The sequence below is a fragment of the Monodelphis domestica genome, chromosome 1 (assembly GCF_027887165.1).
Source record: "Monodelphis domestica isolate mMonDom1 chromosome 1, mMonDom1.pri, whole genome shotgun sequence".
Lineage (NCBI taxonomy): Eukaryota > Metazoa > Chordata > Mammalia > Didelphimorphia > Didelphidae > Monodelphis > Monodelphis domestica.
Window position 1 is genome coordinate 614,871,878 of NC_077227.1, and position 19,458 is coordinate 614,891,335.

General features: G+C 43.0%; 1 protein-coding gene across 1 annotated transcript in view; it reads left to right on the forward strand.

Moving 5' to 3' along the window:
* The window catches only part of RRBP1 (ribosome binding protein 1), a 131,477-nt gene extending 113,297 nt beyond the window's left edge, over window positions 1-18,180 (forward strand). The window contains 14 exon segments of the mRNA XM_056813857.1: window positions 920-1,010; window positions 4,190-4,282; window positions 5,613-5,705; window positions 6,010-6,090; window positions 6,271-6,360; window positions 7,963-8,055; window positions 8,307-8,378; window positions 10,406-10,501; window positions 11,308-11,391; window positions 13,218-13,310; window positions 14,693-14,776; window positions 16,431-16,529; window positions 17,070-17,213; window positions 17,678-18,180. Coding sequence (XP_056669835.1) covers window positions 920-1,010; window positions 4,190-4,282; window positions 5,613-5,705; window positions 6,010-6,090; window positions 6,271-6,360; window positions 7,963-8,055; window positions 8,307-8,378; window positions 10,406-10,501; window positions 11,308-11,391; window positions 13,218-13,310; window positions 14,693-14,776; window positions 16,431-16,529; window positions 17,070-17,213; window positions 17,678-17,716 — 1,252 coding nt within the window. The 3' untranslated portion in view covers window positions 17,717-18,180.
* Window positions 18,181-19,458: the final 1,278 nt, after the last annotated feature.

Sequence of the window (19,458 nt, forward strand, 5' to 3'; positions counted from 1 at the left end):
ACAGGACTGACCATTCTTAATCCACATCTTCTTTAGTTCTCAACTTCTCTGGGTAGACTAAAACTTCACACCCCTTTTTTGTTAAACTTGCTTGTACTTTTAGTGATTAATTTGACTTTCATAGGTACTTAGCACCTTTTTGTATTTGATCTAAAAATAGACCTAGCTTAAGGGTTTTAGCTTTAATACTTTTATACTTTTATACTTTAAGTATGGGCTGGTTACCTTTCCATTGTTCGGTAAAGAGTTCACAACTTTATCTTCCCCTAAAATATGCCTAAGTATGGGTGGACTAATGTAAAGTTCTCACATACATTCCTGACTAAGTACCTCCATTGTTTAAAATGGGAAATAGCCTGAACCAAATGTTCTAAGGTAGAGTCTGAGAAATTTTAAAATTCACAATGGCATTAGAAAGTGGGCTTCAGTGGGGAATAGTGAGGAAAGAAAATAGTTGAGAAACTACTTTTTGTTTCCCTGAAGTTTTGAGATTCACATATTTCCTACTCTGAAAATGAGGTGTCTGGGTGGTGTAGTAGAATGCTGTTGGAGTCAAGAAAATTGAGTTCAAATTCTGATACTTAATAGCTGTGTAACTTGTGTAAGTCATGACCCCTCTCGGCTATTGTTTCCTTATCTGTAAAAAGGCCTAGCAAACAGGGCTATTATATGGATCAAATAAGATAATATATGCAAAACACTTTGTAAATCCTAAATCACCATATAAAATTTTTTTTATTATTTATAGTATTATCTACCAAGGTAGACTTTATGAATGATTGTTCATTGGATTGGGAACCCTATTCTAAAGTGTCATGAAGTAGATCAGACCATTCTCATTTGAATTGCTACCCATTTGGAGAGTGGGCTAACAGAATATTTTGAAAGCAAGAAAATAATACCCTCTTATTCTCTTTAGGCTTAAAGATCGAGAGGCCCGGGTAACATCTTTGGAAAAGGAAGCTACAGAGCTAAAGGAGGCTGTCGAGCAGCAGAAACTAAAAAATAATGTAAGGGTCTGCGCTAGAGGGAATTGTGGGGCATAGGGGCGTTGGGCAGAGTCAGTGTGAAGTAAAGGACCCGATATTCTGTGCATATTTTTATTTGCTCCTTGTTCTGTGAAAACCCACTATGGAACAACAGCCCCCAACAAGCAAACAATTCTCCCCAAACCCCTAAGGGAGGGAATTTAGCTCAAGGAAATTATTTTAGCTTTTCTTATCCACTACCTACTATGAACTGCATGCCTCCCTAACCTAACCCTGTTTACATTATGACTTCACCATAAATGTTCTTCCTCTCATGTTCCTTTCCCCTCCTGTGGTACTGGCAGTGAGAGAGTAGGGCAAAGAAGAGAATCCCGGATTTTGAGTCTCTTTGAGGGGGCTTTTTCTACCTTTAGTCTTGGTGACAGGAATCTCGGAGTTTCTAATCTTATCTTCACAGTATTAGGCTCCAACCTTGGACTTATTTTTTCTTAAAAGTATGTTAAGCTCTGACCAAAGAAGCCCTTAGCGCAGAGACAGCTGAGTGGGTGGGGTGAGCACCTAATTGACAATCCAGTCTACTCATTAAGCATTTATTCAACTCCTACAAAGTCCTGGCCACTGGTCTCTGGGCATATGAAGACAGAAATAAAACACTTCCTATCTTCAAGAAACTTTCTTCTAGGGGAAGTGTTATGAAACTCCAGGATTTCTAAAATGAGGTCCATGATTTCTTAACATGTGGGGTGTTTCAAAAAAAATGTTGACAGCTGTATTTCCCTCTGATTGGTTCCCTTAGTAAATCAATGTATTATAATTTGTGCATTTAAAAACAAACTGGGGGGGAAAGGACCCCTAGGTTTCACCAAACTGCCAAAGGGGCCCACCGCCTGATAAAAATAAAAACAAAGTATATTCAAGGTAAGTATAAAACTTCTACAAGGTGAGGAGATGCTAATAATAGAGGAAGTCTGGGGGAAACCCTCTTGTAAGCGATGACACTTGAATGAAACTTTGAGAGGGGTGCTAGGAGTTTGAAGATGTGGCAGCAAAGACACAGAGGATTCAGAACTTTGGAAGATGACTTGCAAAGGCATGGAGGACAGAAAGTAGGCCTATTTGCCTGAAGTATAGACTATATGAGGGGAGGAATATGGCCTGGAAAGAGCAGTCAGCTTTAGATTGTGAAGGGCTTTAAATGCCAGAGAAAGGAGTTATTTCTCATCTTACTGACTCCTGGGTCACTGAAGTCACCAAAGCTGTTTGTGGAGATGTGTTATTGCTCTGTTAATGCAGGTTAATGCAGGTGGTGGTCACCTACTGAGTACCTAGTGTTGTGTTGGAAGGCAGTATGTTTTTTGGTATCTTATATTCATTCAATCAATCAACATTTATTCATTTAAAAATACATTTCATTGAAGCCTTTTGTATTTACACCATAGCAATTTATTAACTATTTACTGTGTTTAGAACCCAGTGTTGGGGACTAGGAGAGAGAGCATTTAGTTAAAACATAGTGCCTGCCCTTGTTGAGTTTTCACAATATTAAGAACTTAAGCTAGAAACACATACACCCTCACTATACACACATCAGATACGTGTGTGTGTGTGTGTGTGTGTGTGTGTGAGTGTGTGATATGTAATATTTTGTATTAGATAGGTTCAGGCTTAGGACAGAGTGTGAGATGTGAGGGATACAATACTTCAAACTGGAGAACCAGAAGATTTTGTGGTGTAGGTAGCATTTAAATTTAGTTTAAGGGATAGGAAGGACTTCACAAGTAAGGGAGGGGAAGGACTTTCCAAGAATGGATTATAGCATGAGTGCAAAAGCATATTCAGGGAGCCCCAGGACATGTATGTTTTGGGAATAGAGTCCAGTTTGGAGGGAGTTTGAAATCTATGATAAAAAATACCAAGATGAGCTGTACAAAGAAGGGGTTGCCAGCTTGAGGAGGGCCTAGAGTGTCAGGAAAAAAACTTAGAAGTGTACTTCTTAGAAGAGAGCCAGGGGCAGCTGGGTAGCTCAGTGGATTGAGAGCCAGACCTAGAGACGGGAGGTCCTAGGTTCAAATTTAGCTTCAGACACTGTGTGACCTTGGGCAAGTCACTTAACCCCCATTGCCTAGCCCTTACCACTCTTCTGCCTTGGAACCAATACACAGTAATGATTCCAAGACGGGAAAGTAAGGGTTTCATTTAAAAAAAGAAGAAGAAAGCCACCAGGATTTTTTATCAGAAGAGTGATGTGACCAGAGCAAGGACCATGCATAAAGGAGATTATTCTGGAAGTGGTATAAAGAGTGGAGGCGGGAAGAACCAGTAGGAAAATATTGGAATAATCCAAGAGAATGGAGTGGGGTAGCTAGAAGTTTGACTTGCCCTAATTGTGTCTGCCATGAACTTTTTGGCACAGGGAAGCTTGAGGCCATGCATTCTTCTCCAAGAGCTTCAGAGAGAACATACCGTTAAATGTAGTTAGAACTTAAATCTGGGTCATCAGATGATAAGCCCTAGACTCTTTATACTAGAGCAAACTGTCTCATCATGTCCCTGTCCTCTCCTACCCCCAAAGTGGTTGATAATATTGCAGGAATCCTCAGCCTTTTTTGTGTCTGGTGAAGGATATGAACTCCTCAGAACCCTGTTTTTAAGGCATGAAATTTTTTAAAAATCTGCTTACAAAGGAAACATTATATTGAAATACAGTTATTGAAATATTTAAAAAACAAACTCAGGTCTAAGAACCCTTGACACAGTATGATCCATCAACGGAATATTTTTAAAATCTTTCTCTCCAAGGAAAGGTAATGAAACATCATGCCAGTCATTTGAGAGGGGAGGGAAATAAATCCTTTAGCTATACTGTCTCATCCTTTTTTCCTCTCCTTATCTCAGTATATATCATCTATAAAAAGGACATTCTGTGTCCTAATAGCAAGCTAGGACTGCTTCTGTTATGTGCTAAGAGACACGGTAACCATATGTTTAAAGGCTCAAGCACAACTTAAAAATTGATGGATCATAATAATGGGAAATTAGATACCCAGTCTTCTGGATGCAGCATTCCATTACTGGGAAAAGTCATCTACCTAGTGTCCTCTGTGAGCAAAAGATCTGAAGTTATACTTTCTGCATGTCTTTGAGGTTTATGAGTGTGTTTGACTGGCCACATTAGTCCTGACCATTGTTTCCTGTCTTAGGACCTCAGAGAGAAAAACTGGAGAGCAATGGAAGCTTTGGCATCTGCTGAGAAAGGATGTGAGGAGAAACTGAGTTCTTTAACCAAAGCAAAGGTTGGATGTATTTCATGTTCAATTTCTGTCTGTTAATAATGTCAAAACTAGTTGAGCCAAATACATTCAAAATATAGACTGTTGATGACTGGGATTGGTTGAGTCTCTTTGAAATTCTCAGGAAATTTGGTACATAAAATACTTTACTTAGGTAAAGTCTTCTCCCATTCTCTTTTGAATGAGGAAAATAAGCTGTTACTCTATAATTTTCATACCTTGCCCTGTAGGTGTTAACTAACACAGAGATCCTGTTATCATCAGGTTCATTAGGGTATTACAGCTAATGTTTTTTAGCAAGTTATTTTATCTCATTAAATTTGTTTCCTTTGCTTACCCAACCATCCAACAGATGCCTTTTCATAGGTTTTTTGAATTTATCTTTTAAAAATAAAATGCAAGTGACTGGTAACATGTTAGGAGAAAAAAAAAACCTAAAATATTTCCAACTGCATGGGTTTGAGTTTTCCATTCATTAGTTGAATCCAATATAATGGCATTTTTTCATAGCAACTATTATAAAATTTTCTTTGTCCTTCTAATTATCAGGTTAGAGAAACCACTTTCAGAAATGAGAACTGAGCTGGTTGTGTCAAATGCATTTGACCTTAAGAGTTCCTATTAACTTTTGATCCTTTATGGAGTTGTAGCTAAATATCGTAAGGCAGCTAGGTGGCATCAGGAGTCAGGTAGACCTGATTCAAATTCAGCCTCAAATACTTAATAGTCATTTGAGTCTGGAGAAATCATTTACTCCTGTCTGCCTTACTTTCTTCCTAAAGAGAGTACCTATCTCTCAGGATTGTTGTGAGGATAATTATAAAGTGCTATTATATAAATGCTAATTATTGCTCTTAGTATTTTCATATTAAAGAAAGAAAAACATTCTCTTCTACATGTAATTGAAAAAAGTTATAAAAGAAAAAGAAACAAAAAATATCCTTTCAGGCAGGTTGTTCAGAAGATGGCTTATTTGCCTCAGGAAGTGAATAATAATATTTTAAAACCTTATAAGTTATTAAATTTAAGCCTTCATTTCATAGATGAAGAGACTGAATGCCATTGATTAAGGGACCTGCCTAAGGTCATATATCCTAAGAGTGTCTGAGCTGGAATTTGTGGTCAGGTCTTCCTGACTCCAAGTCTAACATTTTGTTAACTGTAACCCATATGTATGGTACTTTGTTGCCATAGATCCAGAACTCTTATTAAATTTCAGAAAGCTACCTCTTAGGATCTCATAGTTTGAGCAAAAAAAAAAAATCCCCATAAATGTGCTCTCTGAGCAACTAATTTCTACTTTCATGTCTAAACCCTATCCTTTTTCTTTTAGGAAGAAGCAGAGAAGCAATTCAGTATCACTCAGACAAAAACAAAAGAAACTCTCCTCTCCCTCTTCCCAGATATTTCAATAGCCACACAACAGGTACAAGTCAAAGGCATTGAGATGGTGGTTCCCAGAAGCTGGGCTGAAATTAGTTCAGATCCTGCCTTTGAATTTACTTCTGACCTTCAGCTTCCTCATCTGTAAAATGGGGATAATAATATTTGCAGCATTTCCCCCACAAGATGGATGTAAGGCTCCCATGGGAACATTTCGAATCAGCTGTTACCATTGTTAATTATTATTGCCTAAAGAGAAGGGAAGGGGTTTGATGGCAGTGGTGGTAGAATTCTTGCCCAGCTCAAGACAATGGGAATCCCCACACTCATTTCCTTGATGGTTTCAGAGTTATGATGGGTGGTTAGAAGAATTCAAAGAGAAGAGGATGGAAGCTGTAAAACAAAAAGCACCTGCAGGAGTATCTTTGGTAAGAGGATCCTATAAATGTAAACTTTGAGTTTGGCATCCTTATTGACAGAGTAGAGCTTATGGGCTCCTGGTGACATCTTTTCTTGGGGGAGGGGAGTTGGGGTTGGGATTTTTAACATTCAGTAACAGCTTGTATTTTGTGGCTAACCTACAATCAATTCTTACTGGATTCTTTCAGGACTTAGCCTCCAAGTTAAAAGAAGCTGAGGAAGCCCAAAGCACTTTACAGTCGGAATGTGATCAGTACCGAAACATACTTGCAGAAACGGTGGGTCTAATCTTTTAGGCAGCTCTAGGATCTGTGACTTTTGTCTTTGTGGATCCTTCCTCCAATGGTACATAGTCTATGGCTTAAGAGAATGAATTTTGTTAGGGCCCCCAAATTCATACCATGGACAATCTGAGGATGAGCCTCTCCCAGCTGTGGTCCTTAGTCACATATAACCTGTCGGTGTTCTTGAAGCCTTTTCTGCTTAGGGTCTACCTGAGCTTGTACTCCACTGGCAAAGCCTTTCAGAACACCAGCTCACCTTTCCACCATGATGAGCAGATCAGAATAGGGATTTGGTAGAGAATTATGCATGTATGCTACAGTCATGCTAGAATTCTCTATTTCTCATAGTAATAGGTTTAAAATGTCTGCATCTAGTCTGTGGTTCTATAGAGAATTCCCCAGAAAGGTTCCTATGTTCTGGAGAGGGGGAAAGGATGGAACAGTAACAGTTTACCAGGATTTTCTGAAGGACCAAACATGGAATCCTATTTCCTTGATGGAAACACAGCATAGTGGAAGGGGAAGATAGTTGGATCCAAGATCTAACTATGTGACTATGGACAAGTTGTGTATGCATCCTCTAGGTCTTTGCTTCTTCGTTTTTCAAAATGAAGGGGTCAAACTAGATGACCGTTTCTAATTCTAAGTCACCAAGAAAGAAAGAAAAAGGGCTTAATGGTTTCATAGAACATTGACTATGAGGAAGGGAGACTTTGAGGTACTAGACATGTAAACAAGAAGCAAAAGGGAAATAAAGAAATGAGGGATATAGTTACCCGTCTACCTTCTCCTCCTTTTTATACTGTAAGATCCATTTGGTGGCTGAGAAAGTGATCCCTGTTTGATTTGCTATCTCTTCTGCTGTGGAGCCCATCTCCATGTTCAGGCCTGTGAGAGGATACAACAAATCACAATATGATTAATTGCATCAAGGAGCATAAATCCAGTGACCAAATTTTGTATTTCAACCAAAATGTATATGCCCTGACTAAGGAGTGACCTACATTTATATTTATATATGAAAAAGAGAGAGATAAGCTTAAAGAGGGGAGAATAGGAATAATGAAAAACAGGTAATTGAGAAAGAGGATCCAAAGAAAGGGAAAATGTAAATCAAGAGAACACTATGTATAGTAATAGCAATATAGTTCAAAGAATGACTGCGAATGACTAAGCTTATTCTGAATAATCTGTACATTCAAATCAGTTACAAAGGATTTATGAAGAAAAGTACTATCAACCTCCAGAGAAAAAAGTTAATATATGAAAGTATGTGTTGTATGGTTCCACATATATATCTGTGTCAAAGGTTGGTTTTCTCTAATGCAAGATGAGGAGGAAGACAACTCAGAATTCAAAATGTATCAAAAAAATAAACAAATAAAATTTTAAAGAGAGAGAAAGAAGGGAGAAGTGGCATTATACTTCATGTCTTCCTTTTTATTCTCAGAGGTGCTTAGCACTGGCCTTAGCTCATAGTAAGTACTTAGTGACTATAATGACATTAAAATGCCTAGATGGGTTTATTGCTTTTAGATTGTTATTTTTTTAAATTCCTAAACCATTTTCTTATCATCTGTGTGATTAACTTCCTAGGAAGGCATGTTGAAAGATCTTCAGAAGAGTGTGGAGGAGGAAGAGCAGGTATGGAAAGCCAAACTCACAGTATCAGAAGAAGAACTACAAAAGGTAAATGCTATTTGATATTGCTTTGGCCTCTTTTCTACCATCTTGCCTCCTCCTCTTCCCTTTCTCTTCCCTGCCCCTAGGATTGGGAATAAGGCAGAGCCTGAGAGAAGCAAGAACTCGGTAGTTAGTAGTGGATGGTCAGTCTACCCTAAGATAGATAAATATTCTGAGAGAGATGTTCAAGTTAGAATGAAAATAATTCTCAATGTTTATTCCTACCTTCCTGAAATAATATTGTTCTTCTTTCATAGTCACAAATCAAAGTGAAACATCTTGAAGAAACCATGGAGAAGTTAAAAGGAGACCTACAGAATGTAGATCAGGTAGGAAGTGTCTCTTTGCTTTGGCGAAGAAAAATGTCTAATCTTAACAGGTCCCAGATCTTCACTTCAAAAGTCTGGAGAAAAAGGAACTCATGGGCTGGTTGCAATTTTAGCCATTTTTTTAAAGAAGAGGTTGCAAAACCAACTGTCAGCCCACCAAGAATTTTTCATTTTTGATTTTGATTTTTTTGGTGGTGGTTGGATTTTCTTTAATCAAGCCATAAATTTTGGCATCCTTTCCTATGTTTTCCAGTGTCAGGTTATGACACAACTTTTATAAATATGGCTTCTCTGCCCATCACTGTCCTGAAATAATTGTCCTGGGGTCTCTCATTTGTCCTTTTTTTCCCCCCCCTTAATTCAACATGGTGGACCACTTCTTTACTCTTTACTTCCATAAAACTTCTCTCATGAATCATCCTGCCTTACTAATAATAGCACCTTCTTTGTCTTTTCTACTGGTTCATCTGTTCAGGTTCTGCCTAAGACCCTCTCTTCTTTTCTTTCTATCCTCTCCCTTGGTGATCTTATCTACTCCCATGGCTTCAGTTGTTACTTCTGTGCAGGTAACCCCCAAATTTGTATCTTTCCTTTTAATACCTCCCCAGAAGTCCAAGCCCATCTCACCCACAGCTTGCTAACAGTCCCTCTGAATGCCTCACATGTCTAAAACTGAGCTCATCATCTTCCCTCCTGTCCCTCCTTCCAGTTTCTCCCTCCATGTCTATGCATGACTTAGCTCCATCTCCCAGATTAACGAATCCAATCAGTTCCTAAGGCTCAATTTCTATCTGACCCTTCCTCTCCATGTCTTCTCACCGAACTGTTACAGCCTTTCACCTGGCTTTCTACCTTTACTCTATCTTTTCTCAAATCCATACCACTGCCCAAGTAATTTCCCTAATGTGCTACTATGACTTTTCTACTCAGAAACTTCCCCTGCTGCTCACACTGCTTTTGCTTTCAGTTAAAGCCTTATCTCCTCTTGCCTAAATTATCATAGTGGCCTTCTAAGTGGCCTCCTTGCCTCAAGTCTCTCCTCACTCCAGTCCATCCTCCACACTAAAACATAGGTCTGACCAAACAAGAGGCTGGCAGGGGAACTCTATAGATTCCACTAGTACGCCCCAGTGGCTGGCATTGAGATCCCTTCACTACCTGGCCCCAGCCTAGCTTCCCAACCTTATTGCATATGATTTCCCTTTCTGCATTCTGTGGTCAAGCCAAATTGCCCTAAATGTGTTATTCTAGGGCCTTCCATGATTAGGCTCACTATTCATCCAGTCTTATCTCATATGACAACTGCTTCTCAGCCCATATTCATCCTGTCTGCTTTTCTTCATACTCTCCCTAAGTCCTGGACTAGACTCCTCCCTTCTACCTGTTCCCAGCCCATTTCTGGTTCCTTAAGCCCTTTGCTTCTTTGAAGGACCTACTCTGCTGTATGAAGCCTTCCTTCACATCTTCCCCTACCTCCTGGTGTAAGTGATTTCCTCAGATCTCTCAAAGCATTTCTCTTGAATCTCTCCTTTGTAGTTAGCTTATCATCCTTTGTATAGTAATTGTTTGGGTACCTTCATACCCTATTTTAGGTTATATAGTCCTCATGAAACAGGGCCTGTTCTATACCCAATTTTTTACCTCACTGATTAGCATGTGGTTCCTTGCTCAAAGAAGGCATGCTTGCCTGATTTGTTGAACTGAATCAAATAACTGAGGAGAGCTTCAAGAAACTGAAGAATTATGGTGCAACTTGCTGATATTTTCATAAAAATAGCCTTACCCAAAGGCTTTTTTTTAATACCTACCCTAATTTCACCAAGCCAAGAGCAAGTATTTTTGGTTGATGGGTTTTTTGTTTATTTATTTTGTTTTGTGTGCTAAATCCAGAAATGCCACGAAGTCTATAGAATTCTCCCTGGTTATCCTTAAAGTTCAGCAATTCCCAGTCCTCTCGTGCTTATGTCAGTTAATTACACCCAGGGCTATTGTCTCATTCATTTGCCAATATGTATATTTGCATCAAGGTCAAAGAATATGCAGCTCTCTTGGAGGCACGACTAGAAGAGCACATGTTGACGTCTAGTGCAGAATGTCAGAAATACACAAAAGAAGTTGAGTCGGTAAGTAGATGGCACCCTCAGGAGTCTCCTCCTCTGTAGCGTCCCCCTGGTCATTCTTGAATAAGCATTATCATGGGACTAGAGGAGAGGCTCTTGCTTATAGGTTCTAACATTATAAGTTCAAGGCCCCAGCTAAGTTTTTGCCACTGTTGATGAGACTGACTTTCATTTCTAGAACCTCTTGGCCATTTGGGACAATGAGAAAATAGTTGGTCATCTCTGTATTTGTCAAAATCCAGCCATAAGCCCTTAGCTTGAATCTTCCATAAGCTGAATACCCATCCTCTCTGGAAGCTAGGAGAGGATCAGAACAGTTCTGTTTGGGGGTTGGGAGTCCCCAACCCATCGTGTCTATTCTAGTGCCCAGGCTGCTGCCTTAAATTCCAAGCTATTGGCTCTCCCACGGGACACTTCACATCCCACTGGATGATTGATTAGACTGCCTTTGGGAAGGAGGGAGAGGCCCCAGAATGCAATGATGGATGACTGATTTAAGCCTGGGATTTTTTTCTTAACTACACCAAGGCAGAAAGGAAAAACTCAGCAGTTTCTGATTGGGCGTTACTCTTGAACACTAATCCTACATGAGAACTGCCTTGTTATCTTTCTCCAAAGGCTTAGAAAGCATCATAGTTTCCCCTCCATCTCTTAGATTCAAAGAGTCAATACATTTCCCTTGAGTTGTCCCTGCTAATACCTTATTTTTCTGCCTGGTGTTTAGATATTGTGGCTGTTGACTCATACTCAGCTGGTTTTTTTTCTCTCTTCTCTGCCCCCTTCCTTGTCTCACTGCCACCTAAATGAAGCTGAGGGACCTTTTAACGGAAGCCCGAGAGCAGATGGATGCAGCCAACAGTGAAGCACAGAAACAGAGCAAGGAACTCGCCCTGGTAACTGAGCTTTGACTGTAAGGGGTGTTGGGGAGTGAAAAAACTGTGGGAGTGCACATGTGCTGAGTTTGAGTCAAAAATGCTAACTTTCTTTTTAATCTCACTCAATTCATTTGAATGGCCAGACATGAGGTTTAGTTTAGAAGTCCATTTTTCCCAGTGATCATGTGAAGGAATTTTGAAGAAGGATTTGGACCTTGTCTCCTCCCCCTTTTCCACAGTCATTTAATCTGTTCTTAAATGAATTAAAATTTCTCATATTTCTCCTATATGGAAACCCCAGTTTCCTGAATCTATATGGATCCAAAGGAAATGGTGTTTTAGGCATCTCTTTGGAGTGGAAGTGGTGAATGCCTTTCTCTACCCTGGGTCCAATTCTAGAGTTTGACCAGCTGGGCTTTGTTCTCCCATGATGAAACCTATAGGATTTCACTTCTTTAAAGAAGCTGACTCCGGGCAGCTGGGTATCTCGGTGGATTGAGAGCCAGGCCTAGAGACAGGAGATCTTAGACTCAAATGTGGCCTCAGACATTTCCTAGCTGTGTGACCCTACGCAAGTCACTTAACCCCATTGCCTAGCCCTTATTGCTCTTCTGCCTTAGAACCAATACACAGTATTAAATAAGTAAATAAATGAATGAATGAAGATGTTGACTTAAATAGAGCAGTGACATTAAGATTTCATTGGCTGTTCTATTTATTGTAGTGGGAAGAACTATAGATTGGGAATTAGAGAAGATACAGTATCATAAATTCCCATTCTAGGCCACTAAAACCTCTACTCTTTTATTATTTGTAAAAAGAGGACTGAACTTGATCCCTGAGGTCCCCTTCAGTTTGAAAATGTGATTCGGAATCATACTTTTTATAACATTCACCTCAATCTTTTTTTTTTTAATGAAGCAGAGGCAATGGCTTTGAGTCTTATATGCAACACTGAACTTTATATGGCGTGGAATCTATATTAATTTAAAATCTGAACCCCAATTTAAGTTCTTCCCAAGAGCTTTCCCAGGCAGGGTTCAGGTTTGGTTGCATTTACTGCTGGTGACCTGTTGAATCTCTCTGTTCCATTTTGAAGACTCTTCGTTTAATCCAGTTGGCAGAGATTTGAGTTATGGTCTTTATGCCAGATTTTGGGGGGAGAGTTCATTTTAAATTTGAAGTGTAAAAATTTACTCCTACTTTGAGGAAAGGATTCTAGAGCATTTCCTTTTGGGTGAATTCTGCTGAATGGGTTCTGGGGAAACCATATATTATTCCTGGGCCTTGGAATCAATCCACAAATAATTAGAATATCTGTAGAATCCCCAACAATGTGATAATAGCCTATTCTTTCCTAACCACCATCCAGGATGTGAACACCCAGGAAAAATATGTTAGGTCCATATGTTTTATGTATTTTTGGAAAGGGTTCCCTATTCTGTGTTCAGCTAGTAGGGCTTATGTACGCAAAGCCTTTAATTTCAAGTATGTTGGGAACTGTTGGTTTTACTTTTAGGAAGAAATTACTTATTCCTCTGTGTCAGCAGATTTTGAAAGAGCCTATCAGTTAACCCTGAATTCTGAGCTTTGTCAGTCTCAGTGAGCGTAGTCATCTTTAAATAAGGGTACTTGTCCATCCTTCCCCCCCCCCCCCCCAGGTGAGTGGTTTTATGCCATAGACTGTACCAGACTACTTTTATTTGTTTATTCATTCCATCATTCATTTATTTTAAGAGCTTTTACTTTAGGTCTCTATGTGCCATGATGATCTACATTAGACATTGAGGGGTGTACAAAACGTATGTACTTGAGCAAAACTCCCTATTTCATCCCTATTTCAGGTGAGGCAGCAGTTGAGTGAGATGGAGAACCATGTACAGGATGGTGAAGTTGTTGGGTCGCAGGCTGACCTAACTGAGCAGGAACCTCTGGAGGTTAGGGCAGTGAGATTGATCCCCTAGCCACCCATCACTAACCACCCAGCTGTGCCTGTCTCCCTCTTCTGACCCTCTTCTCCCTTTCTTCCCGGCTTCCCATCATGCCATGGCTTCATTCGCTGGGGACAACTGCATGACCTCGATGTAGCATGTCTTACCTGTGTGTGTTGGACTATTTTCTGGAGAGGCTTCTACGTGGGTTGGATTGGGGGGGCAGCGGGGGAGAGTGGGCAGCTCTACCTCTTGAAATACCCTCCAGGGTATTTGCTCACTTTTAAATCTTTCTCAGTTTCTTCCAAATAAATCAGTTGGTATGGTTTGTTTCATTTCAAGTTAACCAAACTCGAATGGCTGGGAAATGAGGGAAAGAAGGGGCAGATGGTCTCAGTGAGACACCTGTCAAGAATCACGAAAGTCTTTTAAATGTGAAAGCCTGTTTGGGGTTGGAGGGGGACCCCAAGGAGAGATGAATTGAAGCTTAAAAGCATGGTATGGCTGAAAGGACACTTCCCTGGGTTTCCTCTGATCTCCTGGCATTCAGTGACTTTGTAAATAGAGGGAGTCACACTTGGGCTACCTGCTTGATAAGATAGCTGTGAGACAAATACTTTGAAAAGTATTATACAAATGAGCTATTTTTAGAAGTTAGAGTTAATGGGGGCATGAAGTGATTGAAATAGAGCCAAGGGGCTTTTCTTCCACGATGCATCTCTTTGTATCTCTGTCTCTTTACCTCTGAAATCCTCTCTAAGCAAATCTGTGTGGAGAAGCCCAATTTGGGGCAAATAATCATTAAACAGTTATTAATGCCTACTATGTGCCAGACACTGCTAGGTACTGAGGGTACAAAAGTTAGTCCTTTCCCTCAAGGAGCTTACAGTGGGTTATAAAGAGGAAAAACCTGCCCCCTGCCCACTTGCCTTTGGGCAGTCTTCATGTAAAGAGGTCCCTAAGTGCCGGGAGAGCCATCAGTAAGAGTGATGACTGACCTGCCCGGATGCTCCACAGCCTTATTTACAGTGTGAGTCAGGGTTGTGTTCTCGCTCACTGTCCTGTCCCTCACCTGGGGATCTCTGCCCTGTTGGAACAGTCCTACCACGGCCTTCCAGCTTCCCCCTCCATTCCCCAGCCCTGGCCGGGGCTCAACCTCCCTCAGATCACTCAGGGGGAAGCAGCTGGGTGCCTGCCTGCCTGAAGTCTGTTCCCAAGAGAGGTGTGGAAGCCTGGCACGGAGCTAGTCACTCCCCCCACGCCGATGCTTTTGCGCTGGAGGAGGCTTAGGCCCAAGAGTGGAGCGGGGACTAGAGATTGTGCCTTGAAGCATGACTCCATCCTCTGGCAGATTCTCACTGCCTCTGTGTGTGTGTGTTTCCATGTAGCTGAAAACACAGCTGGAGCGGACAGAAACCATCCTGGAGAAAGAACAGATCCAGCGACAGAAGCTCACCACAGAGTTCGAGGAGGTACGTTCTTCCACCAGGGCCGGGCGGGCCTGGAAGGAAGGGAGTGGAGGAGCGCTAAGAAAGTGTTTGTCCTCGAACGCCATCCCCCGGTGCCAGGCCTCTGTCCCCTGATGGACTAGACTGTCCTTCAGCCCTTTCACCTCAGTGAGAATGGGAAAGCCTGTCGTGTGCGGTGAGCACATTAGCCATACCATGGTAGCTTAAGGAAAAGGTCCCTGGGGAGGCCAGGGGAGCAAGGTACATGCAACCAGGTGGTCAGACACAAGACAGAAACATGCGCGCAGCGAGCTCTCAAGGCCCGCTAGCTTGAGCAGATGAATCCATGGATACCCCAAAGTAGGAGGCCAGGAGTTCTGAACCTAGTGTCTGAACTTCATTTTTAAAAGTACTTCGAAAATTGCAGTTCAGTATAATTGTTTTCCTTGGTCGTCCTCTGTGTTTTATTTTGTACATTTAAAACATTATTCTGAGAAGAGGTCCGTGGTGGCCAAGAGGGATCCCTGATGCATAGAAAGGTTAGGCACCCCAGGTGTATGCACGTGGTTTCTTGGGTGACGGTGACCAAAAAGCCCTCACCCACCTTTTTGTGATCAGCTCTTTTAAACTTGCTAAGGCTGCTTCTACATAATCTGTCCACCATACTAAACTGGAAAGCTTCCTTGCTTAAATAGGGCCTGCCTTTGAGACCTCAGGGACAAAACTGCCATGAGGACAGAGAAGAATCAGACTTGAGTGAAGGCTGCCTTGCATCTGACTGTCTAGAAATATCATTCCACTAAGTTGCTGTTCCACAATTCTCCCTCTTGTTTGCCTTATGGCCCTCCCTGTCCCTAATCACTGCTTCAGACCCTAGACTAAAAGAATACAATGTGCCTGGAGCCAAAGACCGTAAGAATGCCCGCAAAACAGACCCAGCAGGTCTAAGGAAGGGAAGATGCTTGTATGACTCTAAGGCTTTTCCTGGTCCTCTCTAGCTATTGATGCCGTCCTCTTTCAGATTGCCTTCATATATTCTGTGTGTTTCTGGTAGTACCTGGATATTTACACTTCTTCAAAGAATGTTACCCTCCTTGAGAATAAGGACTCGTTTTTTTCTTCTTATATAAAATAAGGGCTTGTTGACTGGCAAGATGAATATTACAGACAAGGGAAGGTAATTATGCATAGTGCTTGATTTAGTATTGCACAGACATTCTCCTATTTAATACTGAAACACTAAAAAATACTTGTGATGAGGCATTCAAGAAATACTTGGCATTCCGGGCTCAGTAAATACTCACAGATGGGCTCTGAGACAGCGTAGCTGGATTCAGAGTCCTAGTTGTGCGATTTATGGGCAGTGATGAGCTTGCCTACCCGTCTCAATCTCCGTGGGCCTTGGTTTCCTTAGCTATAAATTGAGGATAAGAAAATGTCTGATGTCTGCCTGCCTGAGTCATTACAAAGAAGCCCTTTGTTGCTTTTCCATCAATCTGAGTTGCTGTTATAATCTCTGCTGGAGGTCCGCGTCAGTATTTGATGCTCCTGCTCCAGGGTCCCTCTTTAGATGTTGGCATTTCTTCACTTGGTTCATTCTGACTTTGACTGTTGGTGTTCTAGACCGATCATCTAACCTGGCCCTGTTTTCCTTCTTGATTCCATGAAACTAAACAAGGCCCAGAATTCAGTGTTTAACTTACAAGCAGAGTTGGAGAAGCTTCGAGCATCTATCGGCGTGGAGTCTTCAGAAACGGAGGAGGCTGTTCATTTGAAGGTGAACGTCCTAACTCTCCTTTGAGGCCAGCGTGTCCCCAGAGCTGGGGACAGAGCCCAGGAGGCGGGGCTGTTGGGAGGTAGCTGGGGGGTTGTGCCACCCGGAGATACATGGGAAGTAGAGAAGGGTGGAGAATTGGTTGGCTCGCTCCACGTTCCTGTGAGTTCTCCGTGATGGTTGGAGAGTAGAGAGTTGCCTTGGGCCCTGGGAAGGGAGAGGGTTTGGTCCCACAGCCAGTATGTGTGTCCAAGGCAGGAATTGAACCCGGGTTTCTGATTCTGAGGCTAGCGCTTGTTCACCAGGCCAGAGTGCCCCTCTGATGACTCAGGTTATTTCTTCAAGATTGGACGTCACCTCGCCGGCGTCTTCTTCATGACAAGGGATTTCTCTTATCTAGTCCATTTAGTGTTTGTTTTTGTTTCTGGTGAGGTCGCCCCAGACAGGTGGGCTGGGGCTGGGCGGGCCTGTGCTCCCCTCTGCCAGGCCAGAGCCCTCCGGAGAGGGGCCTCGTTCTGAACACCTTGAATTGGTGCCCCACAGGAAAGGCTGGAAAAAGAAAAGATGATGACGACGAGTTTGGGGCAAGCTGCTACCAAGCTCCAGGGGCTTCTGAAGGCGGCCCAGGAGCAGCTAACCAAGGAGAGGGACACGGTCAAGAAGCTGCAGGACAAGCTTGAGAAAACGGTACACGAACGTTCCCTTTCCTCTGCCGGGGGGGGCAGGAATGAAAGCACGCATTTATTAAGTGCCTGCTGCATGCCAAGGGCTTCACACACAGCCACCCTGGGAAGGAAGTGCTGTTATTATCCCCATTTTGCAGGGAGACAGGAGTGACCTGCCCAGCGTCTATTCTCATTATTGTTGTTGTTGTTGACAATATAGAGCACTTCGTGTATGCCCGGCCCTGGGCCAAGCATTTAGAATTGCTATCTCTTGATCCCCCCAACCACCCTGGGAAGTAGGAGGAAACTGAGGCAAGTAGAGGCAGAGGCTCCGTGACTTATGCAGTCACACAGACTCAGCCCCCTCTGAGACCTGACGAGTCTCTGCGTTTTCCAGTTCTCAGGGTGGGATGACCAGAGGAGCTGGCCCCGGGGGAGGGCGTGGGGCCGCGGGGCCCTGGCTGACTGTGCCCGCTCTCCCCACAGGAGGATGCTGGCAGTACGAAGGAAGGGACCTCCGTGTGAAGCACCTCCGGAATGAAGCGTTCCTTATTCAACTTTACCAAAATGCCTTACACATTCCTTAAAAGCAAACCAACCAGAAAAAGTACACCTGTTCCACCTCCTGTAGCTGTGAGACAGAAGCCATTAGGGAACCAGAGCCTTTTAGATTCACAAGCAACATACCACAGGCACCACCTTTGTCTTGGAACCCTTGTAACGCTTTCTGCAGCGGCGTCTGCCGGGGCAAGCAGGGCTGGCCGCAAGCGGACTCCAAAGTCTCATTAACTCTTCTGGATGAACAGAACCCACGAACATGTGCGGGGCGGGAGGAAGTCTGTGTGTGTCTGTCAATCAGTGCAATGGGGGTGGGGGCTGTTCCTGCAGAGGTGTGGAGACTGGAGGGGAGGCGTGGGCTGAGCGGTCGCCAGCAAGACCCGGCAGTGAATTTCTGGGTGTTACTGCTATTAAAACCAATGTTGTAGCCAGCCCGCGTTCTGGTCTTTTCTAGGCCGAGGTCCTGAGGCGTCCGGCTGATTCGGGATCAAAATGTGCGTTTTCCTCCCTAGATGAGTCAGCGGCCCCCGCCTCACCCCCTCTAAGCCCTGACACCAGTGCCACTGCCCTCCTGGGCCGCTGCCAGCCCCGGTGTTCAGGCTTCCATGAGACCCTCCCCAGAGAAGGAGGGAAAAGACATCCTGGATGGAATCTGTGATCCCCGTCCCTCAGTCTTCTCCCTACCACCCCCGGCAGCCTCAGGCCCGATCTGCCTGGGATGGGCTAGTGGCTGGCCTGCACCCACCAGAGCCGGTGCCCTGGTCCAGTTGGGAATAGCACGTCTTCATCCTTCCATCCTCCCATTTGCCGTTTTAAGACATCCCCATCTGCCAGGGACGACGGCTCCAAACAAACCTCCGGTCCAGGGAAGGTGCCGAATGGAAGCATTTGATCTCTATTAAACTGATCTTTGTGTGCTGTGCGGTGGCTAGCACAGTCCGTGCAGTCACCTCCCCACAAGGGAGACGAGCGCGTGTCTCTTGTGCCAATGAAGGCCCTTCACTTCCGAAATTGTGGTGTTCCTCCTTGTCTGGTCGCAGCCAGGAGAGCCTGAAGGACCGTGGCCAGACTTCCTTTACCTCTGTGTCTCTGCCAGCCCCGTCTCTCACACTTCAGCCTTCCTGCCTCACAGATTCGGGGAGAATTTCCTGAAAGTTGTTCCCCAGCCCTCTTCTTGCCAGGCTAGATGCATGCCCTTTGCCAGCAGAGGGCACCTCGGTGGCCTTCCACCCTATTTCTTTGGAAATTTTGGTTTAGATTCCACACCAATCCATGAAAATAAGCCATTCACCTCTACCTATTATATTTACAACTTTAGGATAACCCACTTAAGAGAAAATGGCCAATCTGGCCATGAAGGTTTTCAGACAAATTCCAGCTTGAATTTGTTTGGGATGAAGCAGGGTACCAGGAGTTGGACATCCTGCCCTTTTTTTTTTCCCAGCCTTTTTAAGTTTTGCAACCCTACAAGACAGGCTGGAAAGAGTATTTTCTTCCCCATTTTTCATATTAAGAAATAAGTTCAGAGAAGGTTAAATAAAAGTACTGTGATACAGAGATGAATGCTAGTTTTAAAATCAATGGACATACATTCATATTCTCTTCCTTCCCATTGGACCTTGGATTTCTGTGGACCTTGGACCTCGTTTAAAATGAGAGCTAGATGAGATTATCTTTCATGTTCCTTCCAGTTCTAAATCGATGCACAT